Consider the following 22,159-nt stretch of genomic DNA (forward strand, 5'->3'; position numbering starts at 1 on the left):
ATATATAAGAACACCTAATTCCCACTCTGGCACTTCTAAACACACATACAAAGTGATACAATAAATTTAGACTAATAAAATGTAGTGAGTTTCTAACTTTAGAGGTTGGAGGAAGGGAAATGCTGCCCCCTTCACACCCCACATCCATCGGCTTGTAGAGAACTCTGCTGTTGCCAGGCTGGAAAACCAGCTTTTAGTGCATTAAAAAACCCCAATAACCATGGACTCTAAATTAGGAATATATGTAGGTCTTCTCAGGTGGCACTAGAGATAAAGAATTCACCTGCCAATGCAGCAGATGCAAGAGATGTAGGTTGGATCCCTGGGTCGGGAAGATACCATGGAGGAGGAAATGGCAACCTACTCCAGTATTCTTGCCTGGAGAATCCCATGGGCAGAGGAGCCTGGTGGGCTAGTTGATGGGACCGCAGAGAGTCAGACACGACTGAGCACACACACACACACACCCCCCGCATGAAAAAGTGAGATGGAACTGGGGGTAATAAGTCACCACTAAGAATTTCCAGGCCAGCACACTCGAGGCCTCTAGGAATGCTGAAGGTCAGGGCCCAGGGACCACAGGGCAGTCGGGGCTGCTGTGGGGAATTTCCCTGGGAACCAGAGAGCCCGTTTTAGGAGAACTGAGACTCCATCTTTTATCTAAGTGATGGCTGAATGAAGAGAAACACAGGATGGCTTTCTCCTTCTCCAGCACAGGGGATAGAAGAATGGCACTGACGAGTGATAATGAGCGCTGCACTAGGAGGGGGAGAAGGGGAAAATATGTCCCCCTAAGGACGTCTGCAAAGGACAGGAACCAGGGGGACAGGGCGCTGCAGGCAGCCACACCAGGCCAGGAGGGGGAGAGGCAGCTCATTAGATGAATCCCTATTTATATATTACTTCCAGCCTGATGATTTGTATCTCTGAGCTTCATTACTGCTTCTGCTGCCTTTGTCCTAATGCCCATCGTTAGTAACACTTATTTTACCACTGTGGTTATCGTTTATTTCATTTTGAGGCGAGGGAATAAGTAAATCAATATATTAAAAATATAACTTGCAATTAAGTCATAGATACATTTATTCTAATAAAATGATCTATTACCCTTCACCATTAAAGTAAAAATCAGCAACTTGGGGGTGGGGGTGGGGGTGGCGCTTGGCTGGGCAGAATTAAGATGATGCATTCTGATGACCTCACTGTTTTTTCAGCTTAAAAATACAAAGAGGACATTAAAAACCAAGCAGTTAGACTTGAGAATAACAACAGAACGGGATAACCAATCCTACATGCCCAGTGGTAGCCCCCACAGTGGTGGCTCCAGGGGCAGGCTGTGTGCGCCAGCATGTCTCAGCAGTCTGGAGATGTATGTTCTCCGCAACATGCCAGTGCTTCTGAAACCCAGAAACTTTAAGATGCATCCTACAGCCCAGGGCAGTGGCTCTCGTGACTGCACCTGAAGAAACAGACTCAGGTCATGCCTCTCATGCAGGGTCACCAGCAGTCAAGGGAGAAGCCCAGTGTAGCCCACAGGGGTACCTATGCCCAGAATGTAAGTAAAAATGCAGAGTTTAAGAGACTTGCAGAGATGCAGGTGCTCTACCCAAACATAAGCAGGAGGACCTGGTCTCCCAGGGCCCCCATGACTGCTCCGGAGGTGGGCTTCTTGGCCTCCAGTGTCGGGGAGCATCCCAGCACGTGGCACACAACAGGGCAGGGGTGCGTCCTGGCCTCTCCGACTACACCAAAGGCGTTCCTGTGTGCACAGCTGGCGGTGGGGTACACACTCCAGCAACACAGAGGAAGTAGTTCATGGATATTTATGACACAAGCCATGGAACTACTGGGTTGGCCAAAAAGCTCCTTTGGTTTTTAAGTAAAAACAAAAGATACATTTTTCATTTTCCCCAAGAACTGCATTGAACAACATACTCATCATCCTGTTCTACTACCTTCTACTGTTTTCCAGGCAGTTTTGTAATCCCAGGGATTCCCTGGTGGCTCAGAGGGTAAAGAGTCTGCCTGCAATGTGGGAGGCCTGAGTTCGATCCCTGGGTCAGGACGATCCCCTGGAGAAAAAAATGGCAACCCACTCCAGTATTCTTGCTTGGAAAATCCCATGGATGGAGGGGGAGCCTGGTGGGCTACAGTCCATAGTGCTGCCAAGAGTCAGACATGACTAAGCGACTTCTCTCACTTTTCTAATTCCATCTTTCCAACACTTTTTATCTTTTTGAGCCAGGTGCCTTTTATAGTCTTTCAGGAAACTGAAATTTTTTCCACTAAGAGAACTTTGTAAAGACCGAAATACATGGACATCTGAAGGTGCAATATCTGGTGAATACAGCAGATGGATCAGAACTTCTCAGCCAAGGAAACAGCTGCCTCCTCAGCCAGGTGGTTTTTGCCTGATCATTAAGAAATGCGTGATCTTGTGTTACCCCAATGGAGGATTATTTGTTTTCTGTCGACTATTTCCAGACGCTTTTTGTTGAGTGCTGCTTTAAGTTTATCTATTTGAAGCAGTACTTGTTGGAATTAATCCGTCTGGTTTTCCGGAAGTAGCTCATAATAGAGGACTCACCTCCAATACTACTATATACACAATATCACTTTCTTTGAATGAAGACTGGCCTTTGGTGCATTTGGCCTGCCTCATGATCTCTTCTGTTCCACATTATTGTATCTACTTTCATCACCTGTCACAATTTGTTTTAAAAATGGACTGTTTCATTACATTTCAGTAAAGAATTGCATGGGGAAGTATGGTCAAGAAGGTTTTCTTGCTTAACTTACATGGAGTCCAGACATCAAAGTGATTAACCCAACCAAGCTGGTACAAATGATCCTCAGTGCCTGATTTGAATATTTTGAGTATGTCAGTTATCTCCCAGGTGGTATAACATTGATTGTTCTTAATTAATGTCTCAATTTGAAAGCTATCAACTCGTCTACCCAACTATGGAGCCTTGTCTAGTGAGAAATCTCCAGCACTAAACTTCAAAAACCACTTCTAACACATCTGATCTGCTGCAGCACCTTCTCTATACACTGCACACATTTTCTTTTTTGGCATTTCAGTTGTATTTTTTATCTTTCTTGAAATAATAAAGAATAATATGCCGAAAATGTTTTTCTTCCATCTTCAGTATTAAAATGGCTACACAGAAATTTATCAATTTTTATTTTATTTTTTTTAATGCACACTGATTTTATAACAGCTGTCACAAAACAGACCTGGAGAGTGTGGCCAGCCAGGGGAGGCTGGGCCTGTGGATGCATCCTTGAGATGCCTTGTGACGTCCTGTGAGCTAGGCTACCCTCACAACTCAGAAAGCAAACCCAACTAGTTAGTGGTTTTGCTTAAGTCGTTTGGGGGCAGTAGGGTAGGTTTCTAGCATGTATAATATAGAGCCCTGACTGACGCAGCAATATGGATTTTTAAACTACTGGCAAAAAAGAATGAAAACCCAGCTAGCTCTGTAATGTAGACCGTGCTGTGGTGGTGGAAATGTTCTGTTTCTGCACCATCTGCTGCATTTAGCTACCGGTGGCTATGGAGCACCTGAAATATGGCTAGTGTGGTCAAGGACCTGAAGCCCAAATTTTAATTAAGTTTAACTGAAATTGCCAGGGAGTCCCCTGGTGGTCCAGTGGTTAAGACTCTGCCTTCCAATGCAGGGGTTGCAGGCTTGATCCCTGGTCTCTCCCACATGCCTCCTGGCCAAAAAAATCAAATCATTAAACAGAAGCAATACTGTAATAAATTCAATAAAGACTTTAAAAATGGTATACATTAAAAAAAAAAAAAAAAAAAAACTTTAACAGAAACAAAACTGAGATTGCCACATGGGGTTAGCAGCTACCATACTGTATAGTGTATATCCTGAAGGAGGCAAATGACCCGTTAATTTATACTATAAATTATATGAATAACCTGAGAGACTAAGCCACTGCTGAGTCAAGACCTTCCTTGCAGCCCCACATGTCCTGTGTCTGGTTTCTGAAGGTGTCTGGCTAAGGCCCTGCACACAATGACCTGTGAGAAGCTGCCCGTGATGCCCACAGGAGACACAGCAACAGAACCACATGGCAACCAGTGCCAAACAAGCAAAGCGGCCTCTCAGGGACGGAATGTTAATATTACAGCAAGGATGACTAAGGCACAAATCATCATGGGCAGTGGGGAGAGCATAGGCTGGTTTGAGTTGTGAGCGGGCAAAATCAAAAGGAACTTTAGAAAGATCAGATACTCATAGGCGTATTTAAAAACTGACATCCCTTTTGTTGGTAACACTGAAAAATATTAATCTGTCTTTGATCACAATGAAGTATTTGTCAACAAGTTAGCACACAAACTAGCAACTACTATTTCCTGCTGTGGGAAAACAAATTGCTCAAAAGCAGACTAACACACATTTTAAAATAAAATCTTATTTCTGAAGTAACACTACATTAACTAGGAAAAGGGATAATCATGCAAAAGACTCAAGGTAACGTTTGAAATCAGACTTTGAAATGCATCCTCTAGAACTGTATTTGCAAATTTCTACCCGTGCTGGGCATGCCCTGCAACCCTCCCAGCAGGGCAATGGCCCAGGTCTGACTGCTGAGGCCTCTGTCCAGATGACCCTGCATTTTCCACTCTGTTGGCACCCTCTCCTCCCCTCTCATCAGCTGTGTTTGCTTGGGAGTGCTGCTGCCAGCCTTGCCAATGCTACTCCATACATATCCTTCCCGTGGAAACACTGCTTTAGCTCGTCAGTGTCCCACTTGTACTGCAGCCAGTGGTCCAGCCTCTCCCAGACCTGCCTGTGTCAATGACTTGTTCTGCGCCTCCTCCACAGACCCTTCAATGCAGGGTTGCAGGCATTATTACTGCCTGCACAGGCTTCACCGGCCTCCCCCACAGGTGAGCCTCTGGGCCTCCTCGCTACTGTCACCTCTCCAAGTGATCCAGGTTCCTCACAGTCCCGGTGCCCCCTCTGCTGTCCTGGGGGCCCGAGGCCCTCACCCACACACTCAGAGCTGCTCTGCACCTTACAGGGCCGGTGTGGTAGAAATGTTCACGTGTAGATGCCAACCACTCAAAAGTGACTGGTTATGAGAAACAGGTTTCTAATTCATACCCCAAAGCTCCCGGAATTATCACAGAGGCTCAGCAAACATGGGTTATTTTTGTTCCCCTTTTCTTTTCAAACTCTTGCTGGACCTTAAACCTGGCAGGATCATTAACCTGAAAAAAGTTACTGCATCTAAACAAAGTACTGAAGTCTGTTGTTACCACGGAAATGATGCCATGATTCAACAGAGACTTGATTCAAAACTTCTGATTTCTCTTCATTTTGAATTAACAGTGCACGTGTGCACAGGCACACATACACAAAATGGGACGGTATATACACAGATTTCCAAGTGCTACTCATGAACAGGTTTGTATATATTTTATACACCGCTTAAACATTTAACGTAACTAGTATCTGTCCATGTCAATAAATACACTTCAAGACATCCTTAAAAGTTATACCTAAACATAAAATCACCTCTCCTAACAAAGGGACCAATGGAACTAACAGACAAGAATGTAAAAATAGACCAAACACAAGCGGGAATTTAGTATACAATAAAGGGAGCCCTTTACACTAGTGGGAAAAGATGTGATTTAGTGGTTTGTATTGTGCCTAGCTATATGCTCCTCAAAGTGAAGTAAATTCCCAGTGGGGCAGATTAAAAGACAAAAAAGAAACTGTTGGTAATGCTGATGACACAGAGCTAACACAAAAACAGCAGAGACAGACAGTCAGCCAGGAGAAAAGCAAAGGCCATAGAGAGTGTTCTCAGCAGGAGAACAGAAAGGCCGTGAAACCTGTGAAAAGTTACTCAATGTCCCCTATAATTAGAATATGCAGTTAAACCAAAGAGATAACATATTTTCCCACCTGTCAGACCGAGAATTAAGGCGGATGATAACCAGCGCTGGCAGGGAGGCAACAAAGCTATGTTCATACACAAGGGAGACAAAAAAACAAAAACGTCCCACCCCAGTCCGGGACCGCAATAATCACTGTAGGGCCTAATTTAATGGTGAATTAAATTTAAAAATCGGAAATGTAATAACAATTCCACGGTCAGGGATTTACTCTGTGGATACACTCACCTCAGTGAGCGCACAAGTCACAGGAGCCGTCATACAGTAAAACCCTGAGTAGGGCCCGTGCTTCCGAGAGCAGGGAGGAGTGAACAGCGCACAGCACATGCAGATTAGCTTGATATAAGGGCTGATGTGTGAAAGGACTGATGGTCATGCATCCAGTGAACAGTTACCAAGTGTTTATTACATACCAAGCATCACTCCAGATGTGCAAGCTGGTTTTAGAAAAGGCAGAGGAACCAGAGATCAAATTGCCAACATCCACTGGATCATGGAAAAAGGAAGAGAGTTCCAGAAAAACATCTATTTCTGCTTTACTGACTATGCCAAAGCCTTTGACTGTGTGGATCACAATCAACTGTGGAAAATTCTGAAAGAGATGGGAATACCAGACCACCTGATCTGCCTCTTAAGAAATCTCTATGCAGGTCAGGAAGCAACAGTTAGGACTGGACATGGAACAACAGACTGGTTCCAAATAGGAAAAGGAGTCCGTCAAGGCCGTATATTGTCACCCTGCTTATTTAACTTATATGCAGAGTACATCATGAGAAACGCTGGGCTGGAAGAAGCACAAGCTGGAACCAAAATTGAGGCCACTGAACTCCAAGTCCCCTGGACACTGAAATAATACACCTGTGCAGTGGGGTCGGACATGTCAGCCTGGGAGTTAAGTGCACAGGAAATGGTCAACAGAGTCAGGGTCACCTGTCTCCAGAAGCTGCTTTAGACTGAAAATATTTTCAAGTGTGAATCTCATTTATGATAGCTGCCAATTTAATTCACGTATTTTGTTTCAAAGTCATTAAAGATATCACCACCTGCAAGTACTGTTAACATTTTTGTTGAAATAGTTTAGTAGCTATAATCTTTCCCACTAGATGTCCAGGAAGATTGACCCAATGATTTAAACATGAAGCATAAGCATTCATTTCTAAGGTACTACAGATTTAAAATACATGCTTGAAAAGAACACAGTGGGAGATGCCACAAAAAAGACAAACAGGGTACGAACCTAAGTCTCAGGCTATCTTGTGTTTATAGAGAAGCGATTCTGGTACCTGTGACAATACTGGCAGTACAGCAGACAGAAAAACTGGATTAAGGATGAATGACTCTGGCTGTGATTGAGTTTGCATTTAGACACAATTTTATTAGAAAATATAGATGCACCCATGTAGAATAATTGGTTAAAGTATCTATGTATGTGGAAAACTTTTAATTAAGTCCTTTATTCACTGCCCAAGTGACATCCAAACAATAAGGAAAATGAAAATAGCCACTCACACCCCTCCCGTGGAGGCAGTTCCCTGTCTTCCTAAGTTCCCTGCCCTGGTGCTATATGCATCATTTTTACAGCTGCAACCATAAAAGTGGAGCTGCTCCATATCCTGCCTCTTCTTCCTTTTACATCTAACGCAGTCTTAGTGGCTGCTAGTTTCACCCCTGCACTGGTCCAGAGGTCCTCCCAAAGCTGGGCGATGACCGAGGGTGCCTTCCTGTTTTTGGCCCGGTTGGTGGCAGCGAGGCCCTCCCCAAGGGGGGACGGACGCGTCTGAAGGTGCCATGTAAGCCAGCGCTCGCTGCTCCCCAGTCTGATCCAGCTATTATTTTTGAGGCCTCCTGCCAGATTTGAATTTCTGACTGACTCCTGAGGTGAGAAAGCCGATTTGACCTTCAACACAATGCTGAAAAATGCTGCTTTCCATGGAGAAACAAATAAACCTGTGGCTACATGTAGCAAAAATCAGTTGTGAATAATGGCTCTAAACTCTTAGAAATGTCAACGTAATTAAAGTAAAAGACGCACAGGGCCCGTTCTACATTACAGGGGAAAGAGCTGCAAAAGACATTTCGGGGACACTTGGTGAAGTGGCGTGAGCCCTGCTCTGAGTGGTCCAAGCCCCCCTCCACAGCCTTCTGAAGGGAGGAAATGGGCCAGGGGGCTAAGTTCTGGTCCTACAGCTTACGAAAGAGTTGTGAGGCTCTGACCTCACAACTTGTCTTAAGAGAAGATGACAGTGACCGTATCTTATCTAACTTTTCTTTTAATTGAAATGCTGATAGTAACCTAGATCCCTGAGTAAGACCATAAGCCTAAGTGTGAGCTCAGGGTTGCTGTGACGGCAGGAACATGAGTGCTCTGGTGGGTCTGTCCAGGCCTGAGGTGGGTGCGAGGTGAAGTTCCGTTGCTCCTGTGAGGTCACCACAAAGCACAGGCTCCCAACCTGGGCCCAGAGGCCTGGACTCTGACCCTGCACCCAGAATGTGGTGTGTGTATGTGAGTTATGGGAATTTTCATCAGACTCTTGCTGACGCCAGCTATACAGTACAGGCAGACCTCATTTTCACAGATACCACTATGGTTTGTTTTTTCCCAAACTGTTGGAATTCACAGATACTGTTTTTTTTTTTTTTTTTTTTTTTACAAATTGCAGGTTTGTGGCACCTCTGTGCCAAGTGAATCTATTAAGGCCATCCTCCCAACGACATATGCTTACTTCACATCTGTGTCACAGTCTGGTTAATTCTTGCATTATTTCAAACCTTTTTCATTATTTGATCTGTGATCAGCGAAGTTACTACTGCAAAAAGGTTACGACTTGCTAAAGGCTCAGATGATGGCTGGCATTTTTGGGCATCAAAGGATTTTTAAATTAAAGTATATATTTATCTTTCAGGCATATGTGCTTGCACACTTCAGAGACTATGGTATAGTGTAATAACTGTTACACACATGGGGAAACCAAGAAATGTGCGTGCCTCACTTTGCTGCCAGGTCTGGAACTGAACTCCATGGTCCCTCCACGGTCTGCCTGCACAGGCGCTCCATCCCACCGGGGAGAAGCGCAGGGGCTGCTCATAGCCTTCACGCAGCTCGAGAGCTGAGAGGCTGCAGGATTCACACGCAGGTACTTCTACCAATGGTGCTTAGTTCAGAGCACTGATGTGGACCCTTTTAAAACTCACCTCTATGCTGAAAGGACTCTCTTCAACTTTCCCGACTTCTGCTTCTGGCAGAGGATTTTTTAAGGTCTGTAAAAATAAAGCGGCTTTTCTTTTACGTTCTGCTTGGAGCTGTTTCTCCTTTGATTCCTTAGACGCTTGGGCCAGCTTTTCCCTGGCAGCAGCTGCCAGTCGATCCTCCAACTTTTGCTTTGCTTAAGGAATAAACAAAGAAAAAAGATGTTTAGAGCAAGCAGTATTGTATAAATACCTTGCTGTCTTAATTTTCACGGGCAGTAGCATGGCCGTGAGATACAATGCAGTTACTTTAAAAACATGAACATGATACTGATTTCAGGAAAGGTCAACAAGTCAGGCAAACAGATTTCTGAGAGAATTAGTTTATAATGCTTATTATTAGTACTTTTCATAAATTTACTTTCAAACTCAAAGTCAGAAAGCTGATGGGGTTCCATAGCAGTGAAACCTGGAATGATGAGACTCTTGGAATGGTTCTCATATACAAGTGCCCAAACAGCCATACCAGGCAATGAACACTCTGTGAAAAGTGTTTTATGCCAAATGAACCGACACACAGTTGAGTTCACACGCAGTAAATGTAGATTTAGCAACACAGGCATGAACACACGTGTGCTGGGGAGAGGAACTACAGCATATCGCAAGTTCTAGGACCTCCTGTGGTTAAAGAGTTATCTTTTATCAATGCTATGTGATCTGTCTGTGTATACATAGAAAAAGCAATTCACAAAACCAGAAGAACAGTGCTTATTTTGAAAGAAGGGTAGAACACTGCTGGTCATGCGTCAGAGGCGAGCGGCGGCCACACTGTGACCCATCAAGACGAGCCGCAGTCTGAAAACCAGCAGGGGCCCCGGCCCCTTCAAGGGTCCGATGGTTCTGTAGGGAGAGGCCTCACAGAAGGGCACCTGCTGGCTCAAAACATTAACCCGAGCTGGGAACATGGGCTGAGCATTTGCCCCAGGGCTGCTATTAAAGCACTCTTGGCCACTCTCAGCTCCTCCTCGGAAAACAAATCGCCGAGGGCACTGCATCTGAGCTTAATGAACAGCAGTGCTCCTCACTTGACTGAGCGCTTCTCAGCTGAACAAAAACATCACACAGCTCCCCAGTGGTCGGCTTCCAAAGGCTGGAGGCTCTAGTCGGCAGTCCCGCACTTTTGGCTTAGTAGGTTAATCTTGTATGTACACACTTTTCTTTTAAGAAGTTTAAAACATTTGACAAACCTTGCTTTGCTTCTAGCTCCTCCTGGGTAAGTTGAGGCCGCTTCTCCTCAACAACTACACAGGGTGGGGCAACTGCCGGGTTAGTGTTTGTAGCACTACTAGAACTTTCTTGGCCTTCTTTGCTTTCTTCATCATCATCACTGTCATCATCTAGCTTAACACGATTTTTTTCCAGGGGAAGTAGATCATTTTCTTTGGCCTTGATTGCAAAGCTTATTGGAGCAAATGAAGCTATTGAGAAAAGGTGAAAATGGTAATACATTTTTAAGTAACTGGAAGCACAGAGCAAAAATCTCGGCCCCACCATTCACATGAGCATCAGTTGGTGGGAGCAACATCTGGAGTGGAGCCACATCTTACGCAGAGGGAGGGTCTAGGGGCTGTAGGTAGTGCCCATGATGTCAGAGAGCCTTTAGAAGGATGTCACACACCCCAGGCCAGATGCAGGGCACTGCAAAGCACTGGCTCCAACTCGGGCCACGTCAGGACGCACACACCGAGTGCCAGCTGGGGTCACTTCAGGGCCAAATGGTCAATTTCTGTTGATATTTTCCTTCTTTTTCTGGGCTCAGCACATAGCTGAGTTTCTGTAAGTAAGCATATGATGCGACTCCACTATTAAAAGTTACTTCTAAAAAAAAAAAATCCCAACTATATAAAATAAACTTTTTTTTTTTTTTTTAAACAAAAGCAAGATAATCTCTTCCTTTATTCAGCAAACATTTGACTGGGTGCCTACTTTGTGCCAGGCATTATGTCAAACTATTCTCTGAACCTGTAAGACAATTTTAAACCAAAGATAACAAAAATTTAGGTGGTTCAAATTTTTTCTCTCCTAGAATATTTGGAATTTTTAATTTAAGAGAAATACAAAGGCCCAAAAGGAAACAATCTTCTTCCCCTTCCCCCCATCCACTCATCACTCACTCACTGGGTCCCTTCTTCCTCAGACACTAGGTAAATGGCTCCTAAGGACACCTAATTGGTTGTAATAAGATACTTTGTTTTAAAAACCATGTGTTATTACTGATGAAGCTATTCAAGTAAACCTCAATGAAGGGTGATTTTAAGTGCAGCACAAATGGGCTGACTCTGAGAAGGAAGTGGATCTGGGTTAATGAAGGCAGGTTCTGAAGTGGCTGGGGTTGTGAGGGTGAGCTGACTCAGCTGACCCCCGAGGCATCCCCACTTTCAGCATTTTATGGTTCCAAATCTATGTGTGACTTGAAGCTGGCAAATAACCCATTCAGCAACATATAATCATCTCTTGTCAATAATCACCTCAAGCTACAAAGCACACTCTAAGATGTTCAATGTTGGTAAAGTGGGCTTCCCTGATGGCTCTGATGGTAAAGAATGTGCCTGCAATGCAGGACACCCGGGTTTGATCCCTGGGTCAGGAAGATCCCGTGGAGAAGGGAACGGCTACCCATTCCAGTATTCTTGCCTGGAGAATTCCATGGACAGAGGAGTCTAGCGGGCTACAGTCCATGGGGTGGCTAAGAGACACGACTGAGCGACTAAGGACACACAAAGCGCTTTTTTATAGTCAGAATCAAAGGGGCAAAATCAGTCTCTGTGTGGAGTATGCAATGCTATGCACTTGGACTGTGCAGGGTGGTGCACGTTCCTAATAAACCCCAGACAAAGAACACAGGAGGAAAAATACACTTTGTTGGGAGAGTCAATATTAATCGCTGTGGTTAAGAACAGCCCTTATCTTTTGGAGATACATGCACTCACACTGATGGATAAAACGCCAAGATGTTGGAATCTGCTTCAGAATATCCTAGGGGTGGGCTGGACTGAGTGTATAGATAAAATCAGTCCGTGCTGGCCACGGGAGCTGGACGCTCAGTGCTGCACGTGTGTGTGGTGACTATTCTGCCAGACTCTGTTTTTGCACTTGTTTGAAATTTTTCATAAGAAAAAAGTATCATAACATTAACCCTGTATTGCCTCTAGGTCTCTTTAATAAATCAAAGTCAAAGAAACATGTCACTATAAAAGAAAACTTCAGTTAACTGTTAATCAGAATTACTCAAGTTAACTTGGGGCTAAAGTACTATATCATAAAACAATTTTAAAACAATTACTCCCCATCTTCAGGCCTCCAAACTAAAATAAATTCAACCAACAAATACATTAAAAGGAAAACATCTGGAACACAGCTTAATGCACGCCAACACCATGCATGTACTTTAAAGTGACTTAAAATAAGAGAACTGACTAATACGCAGTCTACACGCCTCACCTCACTTCACATTTGCGACCCCAGGAAGAGACAGAAATGAGCAGGCCTCCCTATTACAGATAAGGAAGCAGGTTAAAAAGGTGAAGTAACTTTCCCAATGTAGCTCAGCCAGAAAGCAGGCGATTAGGAATTACTTCCTTTGTAGAATTATTCAATTTACAACTATTGCTTCTACATGGAAGCTTATTCGCAAGTCACATCATAACATATGAAGAGCATTTCTTACAGCCTTCAGTGTCCTGTTGTGTTAGGAGGCAGCCCAGGCTCCTGGCCACCTCTCCCACTGTGTTCCAGGCCAGCCCTGTCCTCCGACTGGAGCTGTCGCCCGCTTTTCCTCGCCTGGCTTTCTTCCTCGGCTCTCCTCAAATGAAGCCTCTCCTCGGCAGGGCCTGCTGGCCTCTCCTCCTTCAGGCCACTCTTCACAGTTTGTACTGAGTGTGTGGTCTGCTCACCTGGAGCCTGGAACAGGCAAGGACTGCAGCACTAATGTGGCCCAGGTCTGCACCGACTCTCAGGAAACACTTGTGCGTGAACCCACAGTGTCTGGCCCTCCGCCTTCCACATCAGATATGCTTCCTTTCTTAAGGTCATTAATAACTTTTAACTTCTATGGTAAAATATGTTCTTGGTGGGAAATTGTGAAAACACAGGTGAACAAAATGAAAGACCAACTGCAATTTGGATATGGGAAAAAAACGATCTGAATATTATCAGTGGATGGTTCCGAGGCACAAACGTGCGCATGTGCACTAATACAGGACAATGGGACCATGCTTTACAGGTTTTAGCCCGCTTATTATTTCCACTTAACAAGTGTAGACATCTTTCCATGTCAACATACATCATTTTAATAAATGGCAGTCATATCCTTAGTGTGGACCTGCCAGTTTATTTCAATCTCCCACAGCTGTTCCCAATTTTTTATTTTTGAAAGCTCATGAGCCTTGTGATGAACACCTGGCCGAGACAGCCTGGGGAACCAGCCATTTCCAGGAGCGGGAGGGCGTCTGTGTTTAAGGTGGGTCTCCACCATCAGGCTTCCTCCTCTAGAGAGGTCTTATCAACAACACTCCACGGACGGTGTGTGAGGGCCCAGCCGCCCACACGCTCTCTTTTACTTTAACTTACCAAAGTGGAGGCAAAGAACAGTATCTTGTCAGTGAAGATATATTTTAAAAATCTGTTCACGTACCACCTATTTTTCTTTTGTGAACTATCTTTTCGTGCCCTTTGTTTTTCTACTGCAGTGACTTTTCTTATTGATTCACAAGAGCTCTTCATATAGCAAGGATTTTGACCTTTTATCTTCTGTTATTATTAGCAATCACTGCTGTCCTGACATTTGTCTTTCAACTCTATATGGGCCCAGCTCCCGTCAGACCTATTAATCTTTCTTTATCATTTATGGCTTAAATTCTTAGGCAGTCCTTTCCAACTCTAAAGACTAGGAAAGAACTATCTAATTTTCTTCTCCTTTCATGGTTTTAGTTTCTGCATTTAAACACTTTGTCTGGAATCATTATTTATTGTCAAGTGGGGTGTAACAGTCTAATTTTTTTCAAATGGAGAGCCTGTTTTTTCAACATCAATTATTGTCATACTAGGGAAGCTGTCTCATAAGCATCTCGGGAACTGTGGGTGCTGTTCCGGCACCTGTCTGGTGCTAAGACTGGCTGTACTGGGAGATTTTGTGGCACGGTGCCACACTGGGACTTCTGCAAGGAACCCCACCTGCCCACACTTGCTCTTACTGCCCTTCCGAACCTGCTTCCATCTAAGAAGCTAACACCTGGGCTTCCCAGGGCTCCTGGCCTGCACATTGCTAGGCTTTGTGAGGCTAAGGTACTGGGGCTCATGAACTTTTAAACTTTCGATCTTTGGGCTCTGGAGGAGCTTAAATCACAATTACCCTGACCTTGACTTTGTCCTGGCCTGCCTGATTTTAGAGGTATTTCATTGACCAATGTTTTCTAAATTCTTTTAGGCCTATAGATCTATTTTACTGCCTCTCTGGAGATCATTTTAGCAATTCATACTTTCTTAGACAATTTTATCATTTATTTTCAAAATTTTCAAATTTAGTTATATATATTGTTTCTGTGTACTTAAAAATAAGTTTTTTTCTTCCTTTTTTTCCCATTATGTGTGCATTTGCTTTCTTTTCTACACTGTATTAAACTTGCACAATGATGAAAAGTTTTACTGGTCTTTTAGTATTTCCTCACTGATTTCTGCTTTTTTTAGTGATTTTCTTTTCTGCTTTCCTTACATGCATTTTATAGTTTCTTCCTAGGTTCTTGAGTTGAATGCTTGGTTTGTTTTCATTTTTTCTTTACCAACACAAGCATAAGAAGTTATAGGTTTTTCTTTTAAGTTTTCACTACATTTGATAATTTTTTGATAATAGTCGTTTTCACTTTCTTTGACTATTTTAGGGCATGCCACATCTGTAAACTCTGCTCCAGCGTTTAGAATACTTTGCATTCAGAATCTGATATACCTTAATTCCCTGGCATTTAATGCCACAGATACATGTCTAATGTGCCAGCCTGCTTTTTTCCCCCTGTGGAGAACAACCTATTTTTCTTTCTAGATGGCTTTTCTTCCATCTTTATCCTTTTCCTTGGAAATCTGAGGAAAATTCTGAACTTGTTTTCTCATCCAATCTGATTTTGAGTGCTTTATTATATTTTAAAAATTGGCAATCTTTTTCTAAATCTTTTCCAGATGTTGGATTATCAGTTACACTAATTTTACAGTACCTTTTAATTCTGTGAGAATAGAAATCAGAGAGTAAAAGAATTTTTCTATAACTTAGTAACTGCTTCCAAGGGCTCAGATGCATGTCCTTCTGAACTCTTGCTTCTCTGCAGGTGCAGTGACCTGTCTCGGGCAGGGTGGGTTCTGTTAGACACCTGCAGCTCTCAGGCGTCTCAGGCTCAGAGAGTGCAAGGAGGCGAGCATGGTTTCATCTGCTGAATTACCGGGCACTCACAGGAGAGTGGAGGGTGTCTCATGGAGGGCAGTAACCTCGGCTGAGGGGCTGACCCACTGCATTGGATCACACTGACAGGGCCCAGCTGCCCTCAGATGCTCCTGGCTGTTCTGGTCTTTGGTCTGCTCCCTTCTTTGGTTGACAGTGGGTTCTCCTGGGGGTCACTGCCACTGACTCCCCAAATGTCCGGCTTGTTCCTATTAACTAAAATCCAGATGGGCCGGCTTGTCTTTCTTAAGCATGTTCCCCCAGCTTTTGGAGCAGTAACCAACCCCACCCTCCTTTTATAATTTTTAATTGAAGAATAATTGCTTTACTAGTAACGGTTTTTACTCTCTACTTACTACATTCCTTTGGTTATTCCAAGGAGAGTCTGAAGACAGCCGGGAGGGGTGAGAGATGAAACACGCATGCTCAGGGAACCTCCTATGCTGAGAGGCTTACAGATGCTTTCCTACTCTCCTAAATCACTGGTTCCCTAGTTATTCGTTTGGGTCATTCTGGTCCCTCTTGAGAACCTTGTCTTTGGTTGCTGGGAAAGGCCCTCCTGTGGTCCTGGCCCATCCTGCACCTCCTGCCTCTCCTCTCGCCCCAGCACTAGCTCCAGTGCCCCTCCTCCACCTGAGGCCATCAGCTTCACTGCAAACCTCCCACGTGGTTTCTGCTTCACACACTCCCCACACGGGGCAAAGAGACTCCTCTGATCTAAGCTGTAAGGTGTTTTGCCCCTGTCGGGAGCCTCAGGACCCACCGGGAGGGCAGAGCCCCACAAGCTGGCTGAGGCTACCTTGGTGGGGATGCCCCACTTAACACCTGAGTCGCTCGGACCGCTTCCCATCTCTGAACCAGCCACGCGTTTCAGATGGCACCGCCCATGCCTGGGTGTGAGCCTGTTTCTGGGAGTCCCTTTCCCTCTGCACGCCCTTTCTTGTTCCCACTTGGTGGAATTCACTGCTTCTTCGCATGTTCTACCCACACAGGGTTCTCTGCTAATGTGCCTGTGTCAGCTTTTTTCTTTCTATATGTCTGTCCTGGTAGATGAAAAACTCCTCCCAAGAACATAAAGGGAAACTGGAATGGAGTGAATGGAATACTGCCTGGTGAAAGTGAAGTCGCTCAGTCGTGTCCGACTCTTTGCAACCCGGTGGACTGTAGCCTACAAGGCTCCTCTGTCCATGGGATTCTCCAGGCAAGAATACTGGAGTGGGTTGCCATTTCCTTCTCCAGGGGGTCTTCCCGACCCCGGAATCGAACCCAGGTCTCCCACATTGGGAATACCTGAATGGAATACTGCCTGGTAAAGACCCTCAAGGGAACTGCCTTAACAAATAAAGAAAACTAATTCCATCGGCACAATAGTCTGAATGTAGTTTCAGAAGTCCAAGGGGGTACAAAATATTATTTGAAAAATTCTAAACGCTTCCATTAGCCCTAACACAAGTACAGACTGTTAAAAACAAATGTATACCTAAGATGAGTTTGTATCCAAATGACCCCAAATTCAAAATCAAGAAAGTATTGGGTTGGCCAAAAAGCTTGTTCAGGTTTTTCCATAAGACAGTACAGAAAAACTTGAACAAACTTGTTGGCTAACCCATATGCTATGAAGTAAGCAAGTTTCATTATAGCAACTTAAAAGGGGCAGCCATTCCCTCCTGTCCTGTGGTTGAAGGCAGCTGACCGTGAGTGGTCTAGCACTCTTCCTTGTTAATTTAAAGTGACACCTACGAGGTACAAGATCAAGAATGGAACTCTCGGTAGTGAGGGCAGCGTACCTTTCACAAGCTTCCCGTCTGGGACAGCTCTGCTGGACGACGCCTCCTTCTTCCCCGAGGAGACACCTCTTCCCCCTGCGTCGGCTGCGTCTTCAGACACACTATCTTCCCCAGCGTCACTCGGCTTTTCAGGAGCAGGCTCTGCAGGAGTCTCTTCTGGCGCTGACACAGCCTGCAGAGGTTACAACATGACTCTGAACTGCTCACCGGAAATGACGCAGGATTTGTCAGGAAACAGACACAGTGTGTGTATATTTCATGGGACAATAGCACTGCCATGTTACTGCCTAAGTAACACTAAGGAGCATACTTTCTAACTCAGATTTACTATTTTCTGATAGAACAGACCGAAAAGAGGCGTATAAGGAGATATTTCCCCTCTAACACCATTTTGGGAACAAATGCCCACAACTTCTGTGGAAATGGATCACTGAGAACACATTTAGAACACCAAATTATGCCTGGAACCTGCAGATAAGTCGGTTTTCTTCAGTTTGAGGAGTCAGAGATAAAAACCTGAGGAAATCCACTGATATGTTTTCTACCAAAACAGGTTTTGAAAAACATCAGGGTGTCCATGTAAATAAGGAGAGGAGAGGAGAGGCAGAAGAAGGATTATAAGGACAGGAAGAAATGCTTCCAACAGGTACCTAAGAATCAAACGTGGGGCCGTTTGCAGGGAGGGAAGTTGTGAAGGGAGCTGCTAGCAGGCGGCCCTCAAGGACAATGGTGGGCAGCACCCTTGACTGGACAAATGATCATCAACGAACTGTGAATGTGGTCAAAGGTTTTAACAGGTATAAAACAGAGAGAGGAGAGAAAGTAAGTCAGTAAAAGCAAGACATCCATTACACCTAAAAGCAAGTGTAAAATGTATAAGCCCTATTAATACACATCTTGAGAATCAGACCGTTCTTCCCACACATACCTGTGCGTTCTCACCCCCTTCTTTCTGGAGGAAGAACTGCTTCTTAAACTCATAATAGGCATTATACTGGTGCCAAGGCTGCAGGAACTCAAACCTAGCAACAGAGAAGGGTTGAGCCATTCAATAAGACACACTCACTGCAACACCTCAGATCTGACCAACCACACCTGCTCCAACTTCACAGTGACTGACTCCTAGGATCTCAACAACCCCTTTTGGCAGCCACAACACCCCCCACTCAGTTTACAGACCCGGGAGACAGGGGCAGAGAGCTCATCCATGGTACAAAGATCATGCTGCAACCACAGCCTCCTGTTTTTACGTTAACAATCTGAGCATGGAACATTATTTGATTAAAAACACAAGGTGAAGTTGGGTCTAAACTTCAACAGCAGATTCTTGAAAAGCATGAATTACTGACTTTTATTTTAGGCAGGTCCAATATTTTTAAAAAATGAAGCAAAACAAACTGAATGAATAAAAAATTGTAACAATAAAGAAGACCACCACCCCACCTCAAAGTAATTGAACAAGATGTATTTATCTAAACATAGGATTAAATACATATGTATATATATAAAGAATTATGTAGCTAGGTTAAAAAAAGAAGCTAAACTAAACCTCAAATACCATCTTCCTATCCCATATAAACTCTTTCACTCACCGTTGATCATTCTTGGCCCGCACGCTGGTCTCAAACTTAAGGCCGTTCCTGGCCACGTACTCTGCCAACTTGTCAATCACAGGCTGGATGTCGGGGGGTGGGGGGATGATGGTGGCCACAGGAGCAAGTGCACTGCAAAGATGAACAGAGTCACACCCACAGCACTAGGCCCTCCCCCAGATCACTGGTCGGGGCAGCCAGCACAGCGGCTGGAGGAGGACTTGCACTGTCTCAGTTCCCACCAATAGGTAAGTTACACAGAGACAGGGATGCGCTTATCTGAGATGACTGGGACTCCAGAAAACGAATCAAAGCCAACCCACTTGAAACAGGGACTGAAATATCATTGCTGATTGTGAAAATAGGGGTTTTACTCAAAGAGACACTTAAGGTCATGAAAATAGGATCATCTCCTTCCGTTTCCCTCCAATTGCTAATTCTCAGAAGTAACCAAGAATAAACCAAGTGTGGATTTTTTTATCTTAAAAATGCTGGCTAGCATAATTCATCACCCATAGTTTCATCTTTGACTTTCTAGCACGTTCAGAAAGTGGGTCATTTCTACAAAAATACCCAAGTGTTCTGTCAAGTTTCCTGAGCATATTTTCAGCACGTTCCAGTGCCTCTTACAAAGTGCCTGGTCAACTGAGACACTCAGAGTCCCCTCCACACCACCCCTGACAAGGGCTGGGGCTTTAGTCCCTGCCGTGCTAGCTCTGTGAGTCAATGGTTTGCTGGGCTGACGGCCAGGTTCCCGTTTCCCACTTGCATCAACTTTACGAAATCCGAGTTTTTGGCAAATAACTGGACTCCATACTGACTATGCCCTATACTGTCTACCTGAGATGGTGACACAAAGAACAGATGCTAGGGCTCAGGGGAGGGGTGTGGGATGCTAACAGTGAGGGAATTTTCTCAGTTGGTTAAATCTCACTGCTCTAAGTGCCTCATGATCAACCCTGTAACGTGGGGACTTAGATAATAAATACTCAGATAACAGAGACCCTCTGTGTGACCCACATTATAAAGAAGCCCAATCCAAGAACACACATGCTCCAGGTGGTCAGCAGGAGAGCATACCTTGTGGTGATGGTGGTGGAGGTCACCCCACTGCTCGTCTCCGCCGTGGTTGGTGGGGGAGGTGGCGTGGTCCCTGGAGGGGGTGGGGCAGTGGCAGTCACTCCAGTGGAGCTGGACACGGCCACCCCGGCAGGCAGGGTGCTGTAGTAAGTGGCAACGTCAACCCCTGGAGGGGGAGGTGCCAGGCAGTAGGTGCCGTCTGGCAGCATGTAGTAGCTGTAGTACATGGCTGCCACCGTTGCTGTGAAGAGACACATTTTGAGGGCATGAGAGTGGCAAATGATGGGCCAGTTGGCTAGAATACACAATGCAGGGAGAAAGGGACACTTGCTCAAATGCAGTGTCCCTTCTGTCCAATGTCAATCATGTATTTTCTTTATTTTTCTGATATAAGAAAGGATGCCCAGGGGGCAACACAATTTGGAAGAACTGGACAATGTCCAGACACACACCCAGGAACAATGGAATCTGAACATGCATGGGGACATTCAGAGAAGCTCACTGCCTACACAGACTGCAGAATGGCAGATTAGGACAAACTTCCCCGTCCAGTACACCAGCTCTCCTCCTTGTGTGTCTTGTGAGACGACCATCTGAGGACTAAACCCCTCCACTGGCTTCCCTGTTTGACAACAACTCTCCACTCTTCACACTTGTTACTTTCCTCTCTTAAAAATTTGTCTTGGCATAAATCCTTTTCTTAGGTCTCCCAAGGCAACAGACACAAAAGCAAAAACAAACAAATGTGACCCAATAAAAGCTTTTACACAACAAAGGAAACTATAAATGAAATGAAAAGACAACTCACAGAACGGGAGAAAGTATGATGATGTGACCAACAAGGGCTTAATTTCCAAAATATACAAAAACTTCATATACCTCAATAACAAGAAAACAAACAACCCAATCAAAAAATGGGTAGAAGACCCAAATACATTTCTCCATGGAAAACACACAATGGCCAATAAGCATACAAAAAAGATGGTCAACACTGCTAATTATTAGGGCAATGCATTAAAAATACAAGGTATCACCTCTCACTAGTCAGAATGGCCATCATGAAAAAGTCTAAATAGTAAATGATGAAGAGGGTATGAGAACAGGGAATCCTCCTACACTGCTGGTGGGAATGTAAACTGATGCTGCCACTATGGAGAACAGTATGGAGATTCCTTATTCCTTAAAAAACTAGAGCCACCCTATGATCCAGCAATTTCGCTCCTGGGCCTACATCCAGAGAAAACCCTAATTCTAAAAGACACGCACCCCAATGTTCAAAGCAGCACTATTTACAATAGCCAAGATATGGAAGCAGCCTAAATGTCCATCAATAGATGAATGGATAAAAAAGATGTGATATATATGTACAATGGAATACTATTGTTGTTAATTCGTGCCTGACTCTTTTTGTGACCCCATGGACTGTAGCCTGCCAAGACTCCTCTGTCCATGAGATTTCCTAGGCAAGAATACTGGAGCGGTTGCCATTTCCTGCTCCAGGGGATCTTTCTGACTCAGGGATCAAACCTGTGTCTCCTGCATTGTGGGTGGATTCTTAAAACCCAACAGAATATTACTCATCCACAAAAAAGAATGAAATAATGCCATCTGTAGCAACATGAACGGACCTGAAATTATTACTTAGTGAACTAAGTCAGAAAGAGAGACAAATATATTTGATATCATTTACATGCAGAATGTAAATGGGCTTCCCTCATAGCTCAGTTGGTAAAGAATCTGCCTGCAATGCAGGAGACCCCAGTTTGATTCCTGGGTCAGGACGATCCGCTGGAGAAGGGATAGGCTACCCACTCCAGTATTCCTGGGCTTCCCTTGTGGCTCAGCTGGTAAAGAATCCGCCTGCAATGAGGGAGACCTGGGTTCGATCCCTGGGTTGAGATCCCCTGGAGAAGGGAAAGGCTACCCACTCTAGTATTCTGGCCTGAAAAATTCCATGGATACAGTCCATGGGGTCGCAAAGTGTTGGACATGACTGAGTGACTTTCACACACAGAATCCAAAATATGATACAAATGAACTTATTTACAATAGAGAAACAGTCTCACAGTCATAGAAAAGAATATCAAAGAGGGAAGGA

General features: G+C 44.5%; 1 protein-coding gene across 7 annotated transcripts in view; it reads right to left on the reverse strand.

Moving 5' to 3' along the window:
• The window catches only part of SFSWAP (splicing factor SWAP), an 81,062-nt gene that overhangs the window by 22,855 nt on the left and 36,048 nt on the right, over positions 1–22,159 (reverse strand). For 6 of the 7 annotated variants that reach the window (XR_011561132.1, XR_011561133.1, XM_070769331.1 and 3 more), the window contains exons 8-13: positions 20,062–20,302; positions 18,982–19,113; positions 18,318–18,411; positions 17,390–17,561; positions 10,366–10,596; positions 9,125–9,315 (exon numbers count right to left, since the gene is read on the reverse strand). Coding sequence is in view for 5 of the 7 variants with exons in the window: in XM_070769331.1 (XP_070625432.1) it covers positions 9,125–9,315; positions 10,366–10,596; positions 17,390–17,561; positions 18,318–18,411; positions 18,982–19,113; positions 20,062–20,302 (1,061 nt within the window). In the remaining 2 variants the exon portion in view is untranslated. The remainder of the gene's footprint in view (positions 1–9,124; positions 9,316–10,365; positions 10,597–17,389; positions 17,562–18,317; positions 18,412–18,981; positions 19,114–20,061; positions 20,303–22,159) is intronic. The other variant, XM_070769332.1, reaches the window with a different exon arrangement.

Source organism: Bos indicus, chromosome 17 (genome assembly GCF_029378745.1).
Source record: "Bos indicus isolate NIAB-ARS_2022 breed Sahiwal x Tharparkar chromosome 17, NIAB-ARS_B.indTharparkar_mat_pri_1.0, whole genome shotgun sequence".
In the NCBI taxonomy this organism is placed as follows: domain Eukaryota; kingdom Metazoa; phylum Chordata; class Mammalia; order Artiodactyla; family Bovidae; genus Bos; species Bos indicus.